Source organism: Chamaea fasciata, unplaced genomic scaffold (assembly GCF_029207755.1).
Source record: "Chamaea fasciata isolate MVZ Bird 193981 ecotype frontalis unplaced genomic scaffold, bChaFas1.0.hap1 SCAF_20, whole genome shotgun sequence".
Classification (NCBI taxonomy): Eukaryota; Metazoa; Chordata; class Aves; order Passeriformes; family Sylviidae; genus Chamaea; species Chamaea fasciata.
This window is the reverse complement of record NW_027094105.1, coordinates 10895070-10912557: the sequence shown is the minus strand read 5'-3', so window position 1 is coordinate 10912557 and position 17488 is coordinate 10895070. Positions and strand designations below refer to the sequence as shown.

At 51.6% G+C, this 17488-nt stretch overlaps 1 protein-coding gene across 4 annotated transcripts in view; it reads right to left on the bottom strand.

Annotated features, from left to right (window-relative positions):
- The window catches only part of LMX1B (LIM homeobox transcription factor 1 beta), an 84988-nt gene extending 67989 nt beyond the window's left edge, over positions 1-16999 (bottom strand). For 3 of the 4 annotated variants that reach the window (XM_066201223.1, XM_066201220.1, XM_066201222.1), the window contains exons 1-2: positions 16482-16839; positions 15977-16163 (exon numbers count right to left, since the gene is read on the bottom strand). In XM_066201223.1, the coding sequence (XP_066057320.1) occupies positions 15977-16163; positions 16482-16620 (326 nt within the window). In that variant the 5' untranslated portion in view covers positions 16621-16839. Of the gene's footprint in view, positions 1-15976; positions 16164-16481; positions 16840-16896 lie in introns of those variants that run through there. The other variant, XM_066201221.1, reaches the window with a different exon arrangement.
- Positions 17000-17488: the final 489 nt, after the last annotated feature.

Here is a 17488-nt window from a genome sequence, read left to right as displayed (position 1 = left end):
TCCCTTTTGCACTTCATGTTGGCAGCCACTGGTGCTTGCAGTGGAAAAACAAACACAGGCAAAGCAGCAGCGAATGGCTCCACACACCCAGACATGGGAACGTTCCCGGCCCGGCTCCTGGGGCAGCCTGGTCCTAAGAAGACATGGGAAGAAACTGTGTGTCCCAGGGATGAGCGAGCCTGGGACAGGCCCCAGCCTGCAGGAACCCCAGGCAGGTCGCTCTGCAAAGGACTTTGACATCTGCTGGAGCAAAGTGCCACGAGAGATGAAGCATCTGCCCAGGATGGGATGTGAGCACCCACCGGGGAGTGTCCACGAGGCTGCCAGGAGCCGGGGTGGGGGTCAGGGAGGAGAAAGGGGAATTCCTGCGGGATGATTTCTTAAAACATTTAATTAGCACTGACTTTTTACACCTAAAATTACTTTTAAAATGTGCATAGAGATGAAAAATACAGAGGAGCTGCACACACCTTCTCAAATGGGGTCTGGTGAGTAGTGCTGACAGAACCAGCTTTTAGCAGATGAGTTGGAGGAAGTTTGATATGGTTTCTCTGCCTGTGGTGCCAGGCTGGATGAAAAGAAAAAAATCTTAAAACTTTCCTATTCCATTGCTTTTGATTTCAGCTTGAAAAAATACTTCATGCAAGGAAAAAAGTAATTAATTGGACTATGCCCCAGAATGCAGCATTCTTTCAAAATTTCCCAGACTTCTGTTTCAAAAATCACAGCAACCAGTATAAACTTCACAAATCCACTGAGGAGGCAACTCTTCAAATACCTGTGGTTTCCCACATTTTCCAAGGAAAACAAAAAGATTTATAGTTTCTCATGTTAAATCTGAGGGGCTAAACTTTGAAAGATGTACTTGCCCACCTGCTGCACATGTATTAGTTCTAGCTGAAAAGAAGTCAATAAAAATGGAGAAAGAAGAATTTGCAGAGCTGGTTAAGGTAATAAGATTTGTTTCAGAGCATCTGATCTTTAGACTAACAGACTTCCAAACAGTTGGACAAGTAAATAAAGCACCACAGGGAACCGCTATTTGCAATAGGTTACCGCAGGGATATGCACAAAGGAATTCCTACAACTAAGAAAGGGCTGGAGCGATGAAACTTATAATACCAGCACTGGGATCGATTGCTGACTTCTACAACATTGATCCTGTGCTTCTGAAAAGATTGGGGGTTTAGTTCCACTTACTCTTTTGCCTGGGTGCAAAGTTTGAAGAGGCTCAGTGAGACATTTCACTACATGATCTTACAGACACAACACAAAAGGAAGCATTTCCTTTAAAGGTCCTACATTCTTCAGAGAAATAAAAACAGAATAGAAGCAAAATGGGATAGCCTGTAAGTCGTCCTGCCATCTCTCTGGGGTCCTCCTGCCATGCAGACAGTTTCCCCGGGCAGGGCAGTGCGTGGTGCGGTGCCCCGGGCAGGAGCGGGGCCGCGGGCAGGAGCGAACAAAGCGTCCCATGTCCCATGTCCATCCAGCACCAAGGGGGTGGAGGTGACACTCTTGTAAGATGCCATCTGATCAGAACTTCTTTTCTGTGCCTGACATGAATAAGGGGATTAGGACGGGGAGTTTCCGTGAGCTCACTCTATCGGACAAAAGGCCCCGAGGTTTAGTGTCACACTGCCTGATAAAAGTACAGGAGGCTGTCAATCACAGGCTCCTAGGTACTTGTGTCGGTGACATAATCTTATTAGAAGATAAACCAGTGAAATCCTTTTCATGATGAAAAGTTACGTTTAATTGCTCCTTGGCTTTTGTGCTTTTTCTCTTATTCATTTGTCCATTTAACTTTCTTAACGTTTGCTATTACAAGAATATAACAGCATACGGATGCCAGCCATCCCCACCACAGCCACGCTTCAAATACATGACCAGCCGAGGCTGCTGAGGGATGGTGGTGTCTGGGCAGGAACAGAACCAGTTGTGTTCTTCTAAACAGAAGGTCGAAAGAGTTACTGAATTAATTAGCACAAGTGCTCACGCACAGGAATAAAGTGAAATGTTTTGTCACTTGATTTAATACCAAAGAAAGCTGACAAAAAGAATAAAACATGGTAAAGCTCGGTCTCTGTACAACAAAGAGACTTTTAACATCCTCCCACAGGAACAAATCCATATTAGCCTCAGTAATGTCACTGTTTCACTTTCAGATTGCTTCTCTTCAGTTTCACGAAGAGGCAGCTGATGCTGAGAGCCTGAATCACCTGAGGATGAATCAGGAGCAGCTTCAGGGGGCCGGGAGGGGCAGTTCGGGGAGCGTTGGTGTCTGCACCCCCGTGTGCCCTCCGCAGGCTCTGCCCCCCGTGCTGTGCTGCGGGCTCAGGGGTCAGGGCCGGGATGGAGCACACAGGGCAGGGACCAGGGGAGCCCTGGCAGCACAGCACGGCGCTCCCCGGCCCGGGAAGGAGTGACAGGACTCACTTCTAGGAGAGGACAGGACAGGACAGGACAGACCTCGAAGCCTGGTGCAGAGGAGGAGGCTCCACTGCCGCTGTCCCTGGACACAGCAGCTGGGTCACTTGCACGGCTGTGCAGCCGCTGCATGAGCCGGCATGTGCATCTGCCCCGGACAACAGGCAGGAACCGCGGGATATGAAGCTCTACCTGAACGTGACAAGAACTTCCTTACTGCACAGGTGACCATGCACTGGAACAGATTGTCCAGAGTGTAGGGTCTCCCTCACTGAGGATATTCCAGAACTGTCTGGATGCAATCCTGTACCACGTGCTCTGGGATGACCCTGCTGGGGCGGGGAGGTTGGACCAGGGGACCCACCATGGTCCCTTCCTGCCCTAGCCATCCTGGGATTCTGTGAAACCCTTGCCAGTACAGGTTACTGTGCCCTAGACTGCCCCAGAAAATGCCCCTGGGAAGTCAGTGATCACTCCCCACACAGCCTGGGCACCTGAAGGAGCCCAGTTCTTCAACCACAGCTGTATGTGTAACCTGCCTTGTAAATTGCACTCCAGGAGATTGAGAAAAATTACCCAACTTCCAAATGTGGGAGCACAGCCCAAGCCAGAAGCTTTGATTCTCAAAATAAAGATTTTTAAAGCATCATATAATTGTTACAATTAATAAACTACAAACATCTTTCAGCAAACAACGAGTGCCATTCAGTGCTATGGAGTCCCACCAAAATCAGGTTTATACAAAGCACCTGAGTGTCCATGTTATCCAAAGGATTTAGCTCCACAAATGTGAAATATTCAAAGAAAAAAATGAATTCCATTCATTTTATACATACTGTTCCTTATTTTGTCCAAGTGCCTGTCAAACTGAAAACAAACTAGCACAGGGAGCTGAACTGCTTTGAGAAATTAAATGTGTGACTGTCCCACAACTGAGACGATCTTAAAGGAAATAAGCCCTTCAGAGTTCTAGAAAACCACATTTTCATTTAAGGACTAACAAAAAAATATCTGACAAATGCCTTAATACTTTGCTTGTTTAGTGAAAGTTCACATGGAAAATGGTAAGAGAAGGATCAGAATGGCTGATGGCAGAACAAAAACAGCTGATAAATGTGATTTAACGTTGGCTAAATCAGTGGTAGTCGGTGATTTAGTGAAGAGACAATTGTTGCCGTACTGTGGTACTGGTCACATGTCACTGGCATTCCACAAACACTTTATCAGTAGAAATCCAACTCCAGCTTTTGTGCAACATCTTATAAACTAATTATCTTACTTACTATTTTGTCCCAAAACAACAGTTTCTGTATCACGGATATTTACAAAATCCTTTGTTACATTTTTTGATGTTTAACTACATTTCGTATCTGTCAGTTCTATGTTTGGCTCTAGAGACTCGCATTAGTACACCCAAAAGCCTGTCAAAAATATTTGCATACAGGTTATTTGCTCGGCACCCAAATTCCTCTGACATTTTTTCTGAAATCAACAGGAGATGTAGAACAAGTTCAGCCCCTATCCTGAAATGGGTCACCCCCATTTCAAGGCTGCAGGGTGATCCGTGGACTCAGACTCCTACAAATGAGCATTTCAAAGGTTTTGAAGCAGCGGTGAGGAAAGAACGATGGGTGAGCTCAGTGCACAAATTTATTTTTACTGATTGAACTTAAGCAAATCCAAGGAACAATTAGGAAGTGCTGTCAACTAAAGCCTGAAATCTAAGCAAGTCGCCATTCAAAGCACAGTAGGCCCTTATAAACAGTTAATCCACGCAGCTGCAGTAGTTAAAGCAAACACACTGCCCTTCACTGCGCCATCAATTACACCTTCCCAGAAAAAATTACACAAACTTTGCAGGATTTTTCAGAGAGAAGATGGATTCTTTTGGAGACTTGAGGTCAAGGCTGGACTGTTTAAAGTATATTATTAACAAATAAACATTTATTGCAAAAAAACCCTATAGGCCTTTGGGGAGGAAAATTGTGTTATTTTTGGCATCAAATGACACAAGCCATTTATGACATGAATGGCTATCACCAACAGACTGATGAAATGGCAAATGTCTCCCACTTAACTTCCCTTGGCTTCCTGAATAAACTTTTTCAAACACTTTTTTCCTTCTGAAATGGCAATAAACTCCATGTAATTTTGGTTTTCTCTCTGTTATAGCTGTTTCAAGATCTGTAGGTGGAAAGGGTTGAAGGCACTCCCAGATGGAAGCTGAAGACTCCCCAAAGACTGGTGAGGTGATGAAAATCACATTGTTGGGATCCGGGGCCGTGGATTGCCCTTGTTTGTGTGTGTTGCTGTCTGAGTGACAACGTCCAGTCAGCTTTTGGATGACTGGGTGAAAAACCTGAGGTTTAATTGTGGCCTCCAACATGTTATAATGCTATAACTCTTGTCATTGAATGTATCCTCTACGCACTCAGACAAACCCCTGCCGAAGCATGAGCTGATCTTTTAAAGAAAAAAGCCACAAATGGGACAGGCTTCAAAGACTCAAGACAACCAGTGTTCAAGGGACACGAATGAAGCCAAGACAGCGCACTTGCCTTGGGCCTGCTCTCCAACCTTTCTGCAGGACACATCAGCTGAGAAAGCTCCACTACTGCTGGCCACCCTGGGCCAGCTGTGGAGCGCAGGGGGACCACAGAGCTCCCCGCACTGGCTTTGTCACCGAGGGTGCTGCAGATACCAGCACCCAGCCCTCCTGCCCCCTCTTGCAGCTGCTTCCCTCTCTGGGGAACAGCAGCAGGACGGGAAGGACGCTGCACTGGGCAAGACTGCACTCCCTGTAATCGCTCTGGAATCCCTGGGGATTCTCCCACATTAAATTAATGCAGGCGCCATCACGGCTAATTTATTCTACACTCACAAAACCGTGCTGGGAACTAGCCCCAGCACGGGCTGCGAGGTGAGGCAAGATCGAGGGAGCTGCAGGGAGCCGCACACCCCAGAGGGTGCCAGCTCCCTGCAGCCCAGGACACCCCCACAGAAGTTCAGCGACCCCACAAAGGTCATGCCCGCCCCTGCAGCACCAGTGCAGGACATGAAGGAAAGCTGCTGCTGAAATCCAAACTCTGCCTCCTCTGTGGAACTTTGTTCCCCAGCAGCTCCAGCCAGGAGCAGCCAGGGCGCAGCGGGAATCCCGGGCAGTAGGATCCGCCTGTTCCTCCATTACCAAAGGAGCTGTCAGTGCTATTAACACTTTCTGCTCCCATCAGCTGAATCACTTGTTTGTTGCAGCTCCAAGCAGTGAGCCTGGGAGGTTCGAACGAATAATGCTGTGCAGAGGGTATTGCTGCAGGATTACCCTGCCGTGTCTTCCCTCAAACTGTTTTACTCCGTGTGTATTTTTGCACTGTTTCCACACTTAACAATAATCAGTTTCACTGCCGGTGCTAACGTTCATGTAGGGTCCCACCACACTTTCTGTATCGACTCCGGTGTGAGTGGGACTGACCCCTCAGGGTCAAACTCCACAGGGAAAACTTTTCTTATTGCCAGATGAAGCCCACCCCAAGATCCAACTGTGAAGACAACTCAGATGTTAAACTGCGACTTCTGCTAAGGGTGGGTGAAAAGCTTAGGCCTGTGAAAAGCCACGTCCCCAAAAATTGCAGTGAGCAGCTCCACTGAGCCCTCCCTAGACACTTGTTGTCAGGTAAACTGACCTTGCGTGACACTGCAAGCTGCTGCACGCCAGGGCAAGTGGCTTCCCTGGCACTGCTGGAGGCAGGGATTTGCTGGCTCCAGCCCCTGCCCGGGGCCTGTCAGTGGCAGCGTCAGCCCCCCTGTGCAGGGAATGTCCCTGGCTGCTGAGGGCTGCTGGAGAATTCCCTGCAGCCCCGCAGGCCCTCGGACCCACTGCACACACTGCACTGAGGAGGGCTCACAGGGATGGCAGGCACTGACTCCGGCTTGCACGTACACACAAACGTTCGTGGAACAGATAATTAGTCCACAAATCCTGATTATTAACAGTGGGGCGAAGGAGTGCAGAGGATCAGCTCGTCCTCTTCTGGAAAGTCAGAAATGCTGGAAGACCAGCAGACCCACCTGTACAGGAAACCTGCACGAGCCCAGCCCACACAGGCAGGGAGAAGCAGCTTGTTCCCCCGTGCCAGCTGCCATCCATCCGCCACAGCCCGTCCCTTTGGACCCTTGTGAGCCACCAGCCACACCGCCACAGCTCCAGGACCCTGAACACATCATCCTGCCAGGATCTCACAGCTTAGATACAATTGTTCTGGGGGTGGGTGTTTGAGGAGAGCTTGGCCTTTCTCACTGATGGGCTTTGGCAGGTATTGTGCCACAGCCCAAGGGTCCAGCCCCACTGAGCTGCCAGACCTTGGCTCCAGCTGTGCAGGCAGAGCCCAGCACCCTGCCCAGCTCCTCTGCAGGGGCTGGGGAGCTGTCCCCATCACTCTGTCCCCATCACACTGTCCCCAAACACAGGTGCTCCCTCACTAACACACGAGGAATGCACCAGTGCCAGCCTCCAAGGAGCAGCGGTGCTTCCCTCTGTCAGAGTAAACCTGGTAAACAAAAATGCTTTAAAATGATTTTCATAGTTTCTTCTGCAAATTCAAGTCTGCTTGCTCCCTATCATAATACTAACATGATGAAAATAACAACTGCAAAAAAAATTACTGATGTGGACAATTATTCTTTGTTTGGTTTGGTTTTGTTTTTGTCATCAGTGAATGGTGATTCAGGTTACACCAAGGAACAAGCATGTGAAAGTAAACTTCCTGACAGCTACCGGGAGGATTTGGTCCTCAGCATGTGCACATAAATCCCATCAGCTCTTACTGGGAGAGTGCACGTGCACTCTTGTACATTATAAATAAAACACTGATTGCAGTAAAATCAAGAGCCAAATTCCCTCCTTTGATGAGCGAGGATGGCTGTCACTGAAGCCAACAGGAATTGCATGTTCACAAGTTCATGTCAATGTTTTCAGAGGAAAATTTTGCGCATATTAAAGAAAACATTGTGTTTTGGAAGCAAAGAAATGACCTCCATGACAAGTGTTCTGTTTGCCTGTTACAGGAGAATCAGAGCACAAACACTTATCAAGTCCCAAAGAAATGTGCTCTACCTTATTTATGCTGATATCAAGGGCATTTAATCAATCTCTGCTACACCAGTTCTGCCGTATCTGTGAGGAAGATCACTGTAAAATTTCAAACCCAAGAAAATAATGAACTGAAATCACTCATATCAACAATCCCTTTACTGTAATACAATCTCAAAAAAGCCTACTTGTTCACTGCCCACAGGCAAATAGTTTTTGAAAGGCAAAACCCCCATTCTGTGAGGGCGAGGTGATGAGCCACGCACAGGTGGGCTGGGCTGGGCTGCTGGGGCAACCAGACCCTGTGTGCCACTGGCAGTGCTGCCCTCAACATTGCACCCTCCTGGGACAGCAGACACTTAACGCTGACCACAAATACTTCATTTTAAGGGTTTTGCTTCACAATAATCTGCATTAGAACTGCACAACATACCACACATGGTGTTTCTACTTATGGGGTGTATTCAGCACACCAAGAGGGCCGTGGCAGCATTTCTATTTGGGGTGTGTGTTGGTTATACAAGAGGAGAAAACAGTTACCAGTAATTTGTTTTTTAACAAGCAGAGTCTCTTTTGCAAGATGGCTGTTCTGAGAGCAGCCTGCTGAGGCCCAGGGGCAGGAGCCCCGGTCCTCCCACCCTGCTCCTGCCAGAGCTGCCGGGCCCAGGGGCTGTCCCTGGGCTCGGGGCTGCAGCAGCCGCGGCAGGGGGACGTGGCTCTCATGGCGTGGCCAGAGCAACTGCAGCTATGCCAGCCAGCAGAGCAAGGGTAAGACACTGCTGTGTTTAAGAAGTAAAAGTCTAGCTAAAGCAAATTCAGGAATGTAAAGTGAATGTAAGGTTGACGTGAAAAAATAATTTTTTATATAAAAGGAAAAAAGTCAAGTATCTGCTCAATTTTGTATTGAATTTAAAGAGGCTTCTAGAACCAGTGAATAATTTGCCTGAACAAGAACTGAAGATTCAGATCTACATTAGCATGCATGTTAGAAACACTAACACTGCATTTCAAACAAAAACTCAGGCTCATTTTACCTTATGGGTATTTTCATCTTTTTTCTCTTCTATACTTTCTCCTCTCAGACTTGGAAGTCTAGCTTGACTTTCAACATTTATTTTAAATCATATGTAAAGCTGTTTAAGTGGGGTTTTTTTTGGTGGGTTTTGGGGGTGAGTTTTTTTGTTGGGTTGTTTTTGTTTGGTTTTGTTTGTTTGTTTGTTTTTGTTTTTTTTTTTTACTTAGTTACTAATGGAGAGAAGTGATGTCTCCTTCCCAAATGTAACCAGTGCTGTTAAGGCTCCACTGCTGCAAAATGAGGTTATCTCTGTTACATTTTATAAAATACCATAACTCAGAAAACACCACTGCTTTCTAAATAAATTCGAATACTTTTTTTATCAAAAAGATCAGTTTTCATTCATAGCTTTGGCTAAACCAAACCACAACTACACAGTCCACAAGGTGGATATTCAATAAAAACTTCCTGCCTACTTCATTTAGTCATTTCAATTCACCTGGAGAAAGGAAAATTCTGTTCCTAATTGCACCCATTTATCTCGACTCCTCTAGTTCTCTGGTTTGGCTGCTGCAGACTCAGCTGTTGGGGCTCACAACACATTGTCACTTATAACTGATCTTGTCCTTTGTCTCGAAACAAATGTGGAAATTTCATGTTCTGCAATGAACAAGAAACTGTCATTTCATTATGAGTCAATCTTTGCCTTGTGAGTAATGTAATCATCCCAAATGATGCCAAAACCCCTTCCTACCACACCAAACCATCCCAGAGCAATACCTGGTTTGTTTACCTTTACTGGAGATTGCTGATCAAGTCACTTCACCGTTTTATTTATTTATTTGCTTGTTTCTTGAGCAATTAACTCACTTGAGCATTAACAAGAGTTATTATGTGGGGGGAAAAAACTGTAGGCAAAGAGAAGAATTTTTCTGTGTTTTGCAAGTCTGTCATTTGCCCTTGCACCCCTTCTACAGAGGACGCAGAGCGGCCTCTTTCCACGGGGCTCCAAATCGCAGCCTTTCTCTGGCTCTGCACTTTTAAGCAACTTGTGGCACGGCCCAAGCCGGGCCCAAGCAGTGTAAAACCCTTTTCCAGTTTTGCCCTGAGACGCTGCTGTTGTATTTACACTGCGCGTCCTCCCCGAGCCCCGCGGAGCGCAGGGAGCTCCGCGCACGGCGGGCGGGCACGGCGGGCTCCGCGCTCAGCCCGACGGCGACAACAGACACCGAGCGGCCACCGAGCCCCCTGCCCTGCCCCGAAATCGCCCCAGCGAGGCCCGGCAGCACCGCCCGAGGCTGCCGGGGCTGCGGCTGGGCGGGGGTCGCTGTCGGTGCAGCGTTAGCGCGGTGTGAGCGCGGCCCCGCCGAGTGTTTCATTACAGCCGGCAGGGCCCCGGCGCTCCTCCAGCGCCGAAACCTCCCGAGCCTCCCGCTGGCCTCACACCGGCCCCAGCGCTCCTCCAGCGCCGAAACCTCCCGAGCCTCCCGCTGGCCTCACACCGGCCCCAGCGCTCCTCCAGCGCCGAAACCTCCCGAGCCTCCCGCTGGCCTCACACCGGCCCCAGCGCTCCTCCAGCGCCGAAACCTCCCGAGCCTCCCGCTGGCCTCACACCGGCCCCAGCGCTCCTCCAGCGCCGAAACCTCCCGAGCCTCCCGCTGGCCTCACACCGGCCCCAGCGCTCCTCCAGCGCCGAAACCTCCCGAGCCTCCCGCTGGCCTCACACCCAGCGCGCAGGGGGCTCAGGGCTCCTCTGGGCAACCCCTTTATCTGCTGCGCTCGCCATTCCAGAGGAAAAAAAGACGTGAAGTAAAATCAATCAATTCATGCTACTGCAAGAAATTTCGTATTTAGTAAAAATCCAGATTTAGTATAAATCCAAATTTTGTCTGGAACGAAGAAAAGAAAGAAAGAAAAAATCACAGCTGCGTTAGGAAAAGCATACTCCTTTTTCCCCCGAATATTTCTGCCCAGATATATGACCAAATTAAGCAGCCGCTGGCTAAATTTGCCCCTCCACTTTCAGGTTCACCAGAGCAGTGAGCACTTCAGGAGATACCAGGCTTTACAGGCTGCTCCAAAACGGAGGGAAGTGACAGGGGTGTGTATTAACCATTGAAATACACTAATAACATAATTAGTTTAAAAAGAGACATTGTAATCCAGATGTTTTATCATGATATATTATTGATAGCTGTAAAGGGGATGTCTGCCTTTGAACCGCCTCAAAGATTTAGAACAAAAAATAACAGACTCAGTTTCTAAACAGAATGCAAAATGTTCCTGTTTGTTGTAACAACTGAAGAAATTTTTGCAATGTATTTCACGTCTATGATTACTTTCTTTCTCAGGGTAGAAGTAAAGCACAATAAATTATACTCCTGTTAATTTAATTGCATATTGCCTATACTGCACAAAGATCTTCCCTATCCCTCTCTGCCACGGATCAGCGCAAATCGCGCCTTTCCATTGCAATTATTTCGGCCAATGTTACAGAGATCGCAGCAGCAAACCAAAATGTCTCCCCAAATCCTGAAAACACATTCCATCCCAGATCCCCGCCAGCACTGAGCCAGCCCGGCCCCGGCCCAGCGGGTGGCCCGTGGCCAGCGCTGCCGAGGTGCCGCTGGGGCCACTGCCACCCGCGGGGACAGAGCCCCGGGAGAGGGGACAGAGCCCCGAGAGCGGGGACAGAGCCCCGAGAGCGGGGACAGAGCCCCGGGAGAGGGGACAGAGCCCCGGGAGAGGGGACACAGCCCCGGGAGAGGGGACAGAGCCCCGAGAGCGGGGACAGAGCCCCGGGAGAGGGGACAGAGCCCCGGGAGAGGGGACAGAGCCCCGGGAGAGGGGACACAGCCCCGGGAAAAGGGAAAGAGCCCCTGAGAGCGGGGACAGAGCCCCGGGAGAGGGGACAGAGCCCCCGGCCCCAGCACGGCCACTGCCCTGACGTCACGGCTGCAATAACAGCCACATTTCCTCCGTGCTCCCGCTTCGAGATGCCACAAAAGTCTGATCCTATAGAGGGATTTTTTATGGGGCTGATGAGACCGAGGGCGCTGGTCTGGTGGGATTTTCAGAAAAAATGCCAGAGTATTCCAGTGACTTGGAAAAGCATTTTTAGCGGATGACATAACTTTAATCATTACTCCATGTCCTGAACATGTGCCCAGGCTGCTCCTGTCTCTAAGTTTCACCTGGTTTCTGTGTCGTTTCCCAGTGACCCGCACACAAGGATCAGTGCCCGTCCAGCACAGGGCGAAGGCAGCTGGAGGGATCCCGATCCACACGGTTCTGCTGAGCTGCACCACTGCACCATGAGCCGAGCAGCCCCTCCGTCAAAAATAAAACAGGAACACTGCAAACACACCAAATCCTGCCGTTAGCAGATCGCTACTGTCCACTGTGCACGCAGCAGAACCAGGAGTTTGGTCCCTCCTGCACCGGGCTCCTGCCGCATTCCACAGCCCGCGCCCTGCGAGAAACAACAGTCACAAACCCAGAGACACTCACTGACCGGGAGCCTTAGTTTGTATTTTGAATCTAAAACGCAACTGAACTGAGAAACATCAGCCTCAGCGCTACACTCGCGTGAAAGCATTCCCCAAATCTGGAGAGGGCAAGGTTTCCCCGCAGCACCGAGGCTTCATGGGGTTTCCTTTCCTTCCCTTCCTGCGAGGGACGTGTTGCTCCGTGCTGACTGCACAGCTCAACCGAGCCCAGCCATCGACAGGAAAGGGCTCAAAGATGAACAGAAATACGTGGTGGGTCTTTTTAAACAGCATCCAAAAGTGATGCTAAAACAATACCTGACACATCTAAAAGAACAAAAGCCTGAATATTTCTCTTTCTCACGCTAAGCAAAACTTAGAATGGATTAATGAAAAATTACGAAATAGCAACTGTGGGTATTTGCTATGTGGTCCCTTGAATAAAACCTCTTTTAGAGCCTTTATTTCCAAAACCAAACCAGGAATACAGATCTTTCTATAAATTATATGCATTGCTTACATATGAAATAGATGTCCTGGAAGAGCTATTTTTCATAACACATCTTTTTTTACTATCAGCAAGAACTAGGGCAAATCGTTATATAACACTGGGTAGTGAGAGAAAAACAAATCAAAAGAGCATAATCAAAAAAAAAAAAAGGAAAAAATATACAAATGGGAAAGTATTTATAAATACTAATGCTTTGTAGTAGAATGCACTGTTATGAGTGACACAATAAGTAAATTCATTTAAGCAAAGAACCAAAGTACAACTACCATAAGCCTTCTATTTTTGAAAAAAAAAACCCCAATAATTCTGAGGGTTTCAGTTTGTCAGAAAGAAAACTTCTTTTAAAGAAAAAAAACACAGTGTAAGTGTAAGGTTCCAAAAGTGCAGCAATTTGGAAAAGTTCTAATTAAAATCAAAGAGATTCTGCTTGGCTGGGGCTTGTGAAAGCCAGTCTTCCCTGGTTCCAATGGTTTGGGTTGTTGGGGTTTTTGTTGTTGTTGTTGTTGTTTTTCTTAAAAACCTTGCCATCAAATGCACCTGATCCTCAAAATACTACATTTTAGTAAAATAAGTACTTTGCATTAACTCAAAACTCAAAACATCAGTATGTACTCATGCAAGAATGCGTTTAATTCCTTCTTTAAAAGGAGACCAAAATACATGCCCAGTTTATCCCACTGACATACTGATGATATTTTTGTGATAAATTACATTTATCAGGCACCTCTGACTACTTTAAACTGGGCTTGGGCCACTAATCCACCTCCCCCAGGACTTGCTGTAACATTCCAAGCACAAGGGTAGCTTCACACAGCCAACATTTTTCTTTAAAAAAAAATGAAAAAGAAAAAAGAAAAAGAAAAACTGTTTTCACCCTTCCCCCTAATGTGAAATGCCCTCATCCAAGGATGGGCAGCAATCATTCCTGACCCAGGGAAAGGTGTAAGGTCTGATATCTGACCCATCAGAAGCTTGCTTTCATTAGAAAGATGAGACACCATTTTCCCAAAGATACATACACAGCACTTGATTATAGTCCTGGGAGTTCTGGAGAAATGTGACCTTTAAAATTACATTACTACGTACAGAAAAATCTATTTAAGGCAAATTTCAGGAACTGAGATATCTAAGTAAACTTTATTGTCTTTTTTTTTTTTTTTTTTTTTTTTTATTTTTTTTTTTTAAATTTACGTTTTTCCCAGATATGTGTAAATAGGACTCAGGATAACAAAAAGCATCTGATATTACTGATCCCTGTCTTCCTCCGTAGCGGTTCTGTTCCCTCTCAGTACCCCAAGGCATTCTCACTGAGCACACGGGCACTTCCCATCCCTGTGTTGGAGCATCGGCTCTGTCCCCTGGCTGTGGTGGCCTCTCTCAGCTCGCTCCTGGCTCCACTCCCCGCACTCTGATGGGTAAAACTGCCCCTCTGTCCTGCACAGCCCAGGGCCACTTGCACGGACACGCAGCTATTTTTATCCTCCAGCTACCATAAACGAATATTTCCCCGGCTCTGAAAGGGCACACAAGCCGTGTCAGCACAGTTTCACATGTTTGCTCTTTTGGGCTAATAAAATCTCAGAGAAAACAAATTTTGATTTACCGTGTCTCCCCTCCCCTTCCCGTGAGCCGCTGCCGCTGTCAGTCCTCGGGGGCACACGCAGCAGGGCACCATGTCATGTCACACTAGGTGCTGGGATTCAACAAAGGCCAACATGTTGATATCTTTTTATTGCTCGGCAGCCTGGTTACCCCATTTTCCCCCTCTACAACTGGACGCTTTTGGTATATATGGAAAGTTCTGAAGCGACAACAATCCTGTTTTCAGTCAGAAAAGTATTTTTGTTTTACAAAGCAACAGCATCTGATCTTGCTTTTTAGGTCACTAAGTACAAGTCTTTATTTTACAGAAACTAAAGTTGGGAATTTAGAGGGTACGTTTATTTGCAATTAATGGAAATATTTGCATTGCCAAATCACGGGGTTTTTTTAGGTAGCCTGAAGACTATTCGACATTTTTTACTAATTAACAAAAATATGTATGGTGTGACTACCTACAGAAAAAGAAGTTTCACCGATCCACATCTACAGCTACTGCAGGCAGGGTGGTTTACTTTGGGTAGAAATGAAAAGCAAAGCCCGTGGACGGGCTCCCTAAACCGGGCACGAGAAAATCCTGACGGTGCGGAGGCCCCGGCCGCACAAGGGCGGGGTGGCGGCAGCCCACGGGCAAGCCCCGAGTTATTCCCATGCACAGCGCCCGGGCTACGGAGGACTCTCCGGGAGCTAGCGAGGGCTGCAGCATGAAATAACATGTTTTGTTGTAATTCCTAAACAAGGGGACATTTATCTGGGCCATTTATACAAGAGTTATAACCCTCACAATATTTATACTCAGCATGTCATGTTAGCATTTACTACCCGTTTCCATGGAGATGGATTTTCATGCTGTAGCTATGAAATGCACATTGTTGCCACTAAGCCACTTCAGGCCTTTCTGGATGCCTGCTGAATGCCTGACAAAAGTTGATGCAAACCAATAGTTGTTGTTCTTTGTTTGTTGCCAGACTTCTAGCAGAGCCATATTATGTCCTAGTGATTGAAATGCCCATGTTCGCCCCCCTCCCGGCACAAAAAGGATCCTCAATTTAGGTGACAAGCATGAAGTGGGCTTCTGCAGGGGAGGGCGGCCCGGCGCGGGGCCGGGCTCCATCCCTGCGCGGGGCCGCGACGCGGCGGGGGCCGCTCCCGACAGCGCCTGACATTTGGGGATAAAGCCGGAATAAGAGAGAGCGCGGGCAACGGCGGGGCCGGGGCCGCGGCCAAGCTCAGCGCCGGGCTTCCCCCGCCGCTCCGCCGGGCCCCGGGCCGGGCCCCGCCGCTCCCCCTCCGCGCCCGACGGCCGTTCCACCGGGCCGGGCCCGCAGCCGCGGAGCGACGGCCCCGCCGAGCCCCCGGGCCCGCCGCCGGGCAGCGGTACCGGCCGTTCTGCGGCCCCGGGGCCGGCCTCGGGCCTCTCGGAGCGGCCCCGGGGCAGCGGGCGGCGGCGGGACGGGTCTCGCTGCGGGCAGGAGAGCGCCGCGGGCCGGCTCCGAGCGCAGCCCGAACCGGGCCGGGCCGCCCCAGCGCCGCCCCCTCCGACGGCGCCGCAGGGTACCGGACCGCGGCGGGCCCGGGGCGGGTGGCAGCGCCCTGCCTGGGTCGGACGCCACGGCTCCGGTGTCTTCGGTCCCGTTCGTGCCCGCCGCGCAGCCCACGCCGGGGTCCCCGCCGGCCGTGGTCGCCACCCGCGGCCGTGAGCCCGTTCCGGGCCGCCCCGCTCCGCCGGGCACGGGGCGCGGCCCGGCCGGGAACACGCCCAGAGCCCGCTGAGTGCCCCGGGCCGGGCCGGGCCGGGCCGGGCCGGGCCGCCCCGGCGGGACCCCCGCCGCCCCCCGCGCCCTTACTGTTGGTAGTCCTGCTTGCAGTAGAGCTTGCGGTCCCGGAAGTAGCAGCTGGTGGTGAGCGCCTGCTGGCACGCGGCGCACTGTAGGCACTCCTCATGCCAGGAGGACTCGTTCACCCGCATCAGGAACCGGTCCGAGATGGGCCGCTGGCAGCCCTCGCAGACGGCCTGGTGCTGGCACTCCGACCCTGCAACGGCAGACGGCGGCGTCAGGCGCCGGCCCTGGCCCCGCTCCCAGCCCCGACACGACCCGGCCCCGCTCCCCGGTCCCCGTCCCGGGCAGCGCAGTCCGCCCAGCCCGGCCGGTCGGTAACACCGAGCTCGACGGCTGCCGCCGGTCCCGCGCCCCGCACATGCCGGACAGACAGTCCCGCGCCCCGCACCGCTCAGGGACTGAGCGGCCACAGCCCACATCAGACCGGCCGGGCCCCTCGGAGCGCAGCCCCGGGCACCGAGCGGTGCGCGGGGCCGCTCTCGGCTTAGCCGAGAAGCGACCGGCAACTCACCCAGCAGCACTCCCAGCGTGGCCGGCCCCGAGCGCAGGGGGTGGTCTTCCATTTTAATGCCGTCCAGCATCTTGGTGCAGTCCGGTGGGCCCCGCGGGAAGCACCTCTCCAAGGACTCGGGACCCGTCGCGATGTCCATGAGCGGCGGCGCGGCCCGGCGCTCCGGGCGGCGGGGAGAGGCGCTGCCGGGCGGCGGGGCCAGCTCAGCCCCGCGTCGGGCCGGACGCGGGGACACTCTGCGGCCGGGAGGAAGGAGTCGCTTTTATTTTTATCTGGAAGACATGAGGAGCGTTTCCTGCCCGGGCTTCCAGAGACGGGGGGCAGTGGCAGGAGCCGGCGCCGCCGCCCATGGGGCCGCCCCGCTACACGGGCGCGCACATGCCGCGCACACGGCGCCGGGCAGCCGCGGTGTCACCTGCTCGCCGGCAGCACCGGACCCACGCCCTGCTTGGCGCGGAGGGCCCTCCCGGGGCGGGCCGTGCCGGGCGGAGCGCGGGCGCGGCGGGCCGGGCGGGGCACGGGGCTCCCGGCGCTCCCAGCCCCTGAGCCGTGCGGCGGCCCGAGGAGCCGCGCCGTTTAGAGCAGGGGCCGCGGCGGAGGAACACACCCCCCGGCGCCTCACCCCTCCTCAAACTTGCTGACATTTGAACTCCATTGGTGCGCGGCGTATCGCTGCGCCGCGGTGATCCGTCTCCTCGACGTCAAATAGTGCCCTGGCCCCGCCGGGCCCCCGCGGCCCCTGAAGCGCGGCGGCGCCCGGGGCGGCCGGCTCCGCGCACCCCGGGGCGGCCGAGGGGCGCGGGCGGCGCGGGCCCGGGTCGCGCCCCCGCCGGCCGCGGAGGGGGACGGCGATCTCGGCTACCGGGGGAGGCGAATGAGCGGGGCCCCGGCCGCTCCGCGCCCCGGTCCGCGCCCCGCGGTGCTCCCGGCCCGACGGCGGCTCTTGGCTCCTGCCCTGTCCGGGGTAGGTAGCAGCGCGCGTCCAGCGCCGGGCCGCGGGCAGGTGG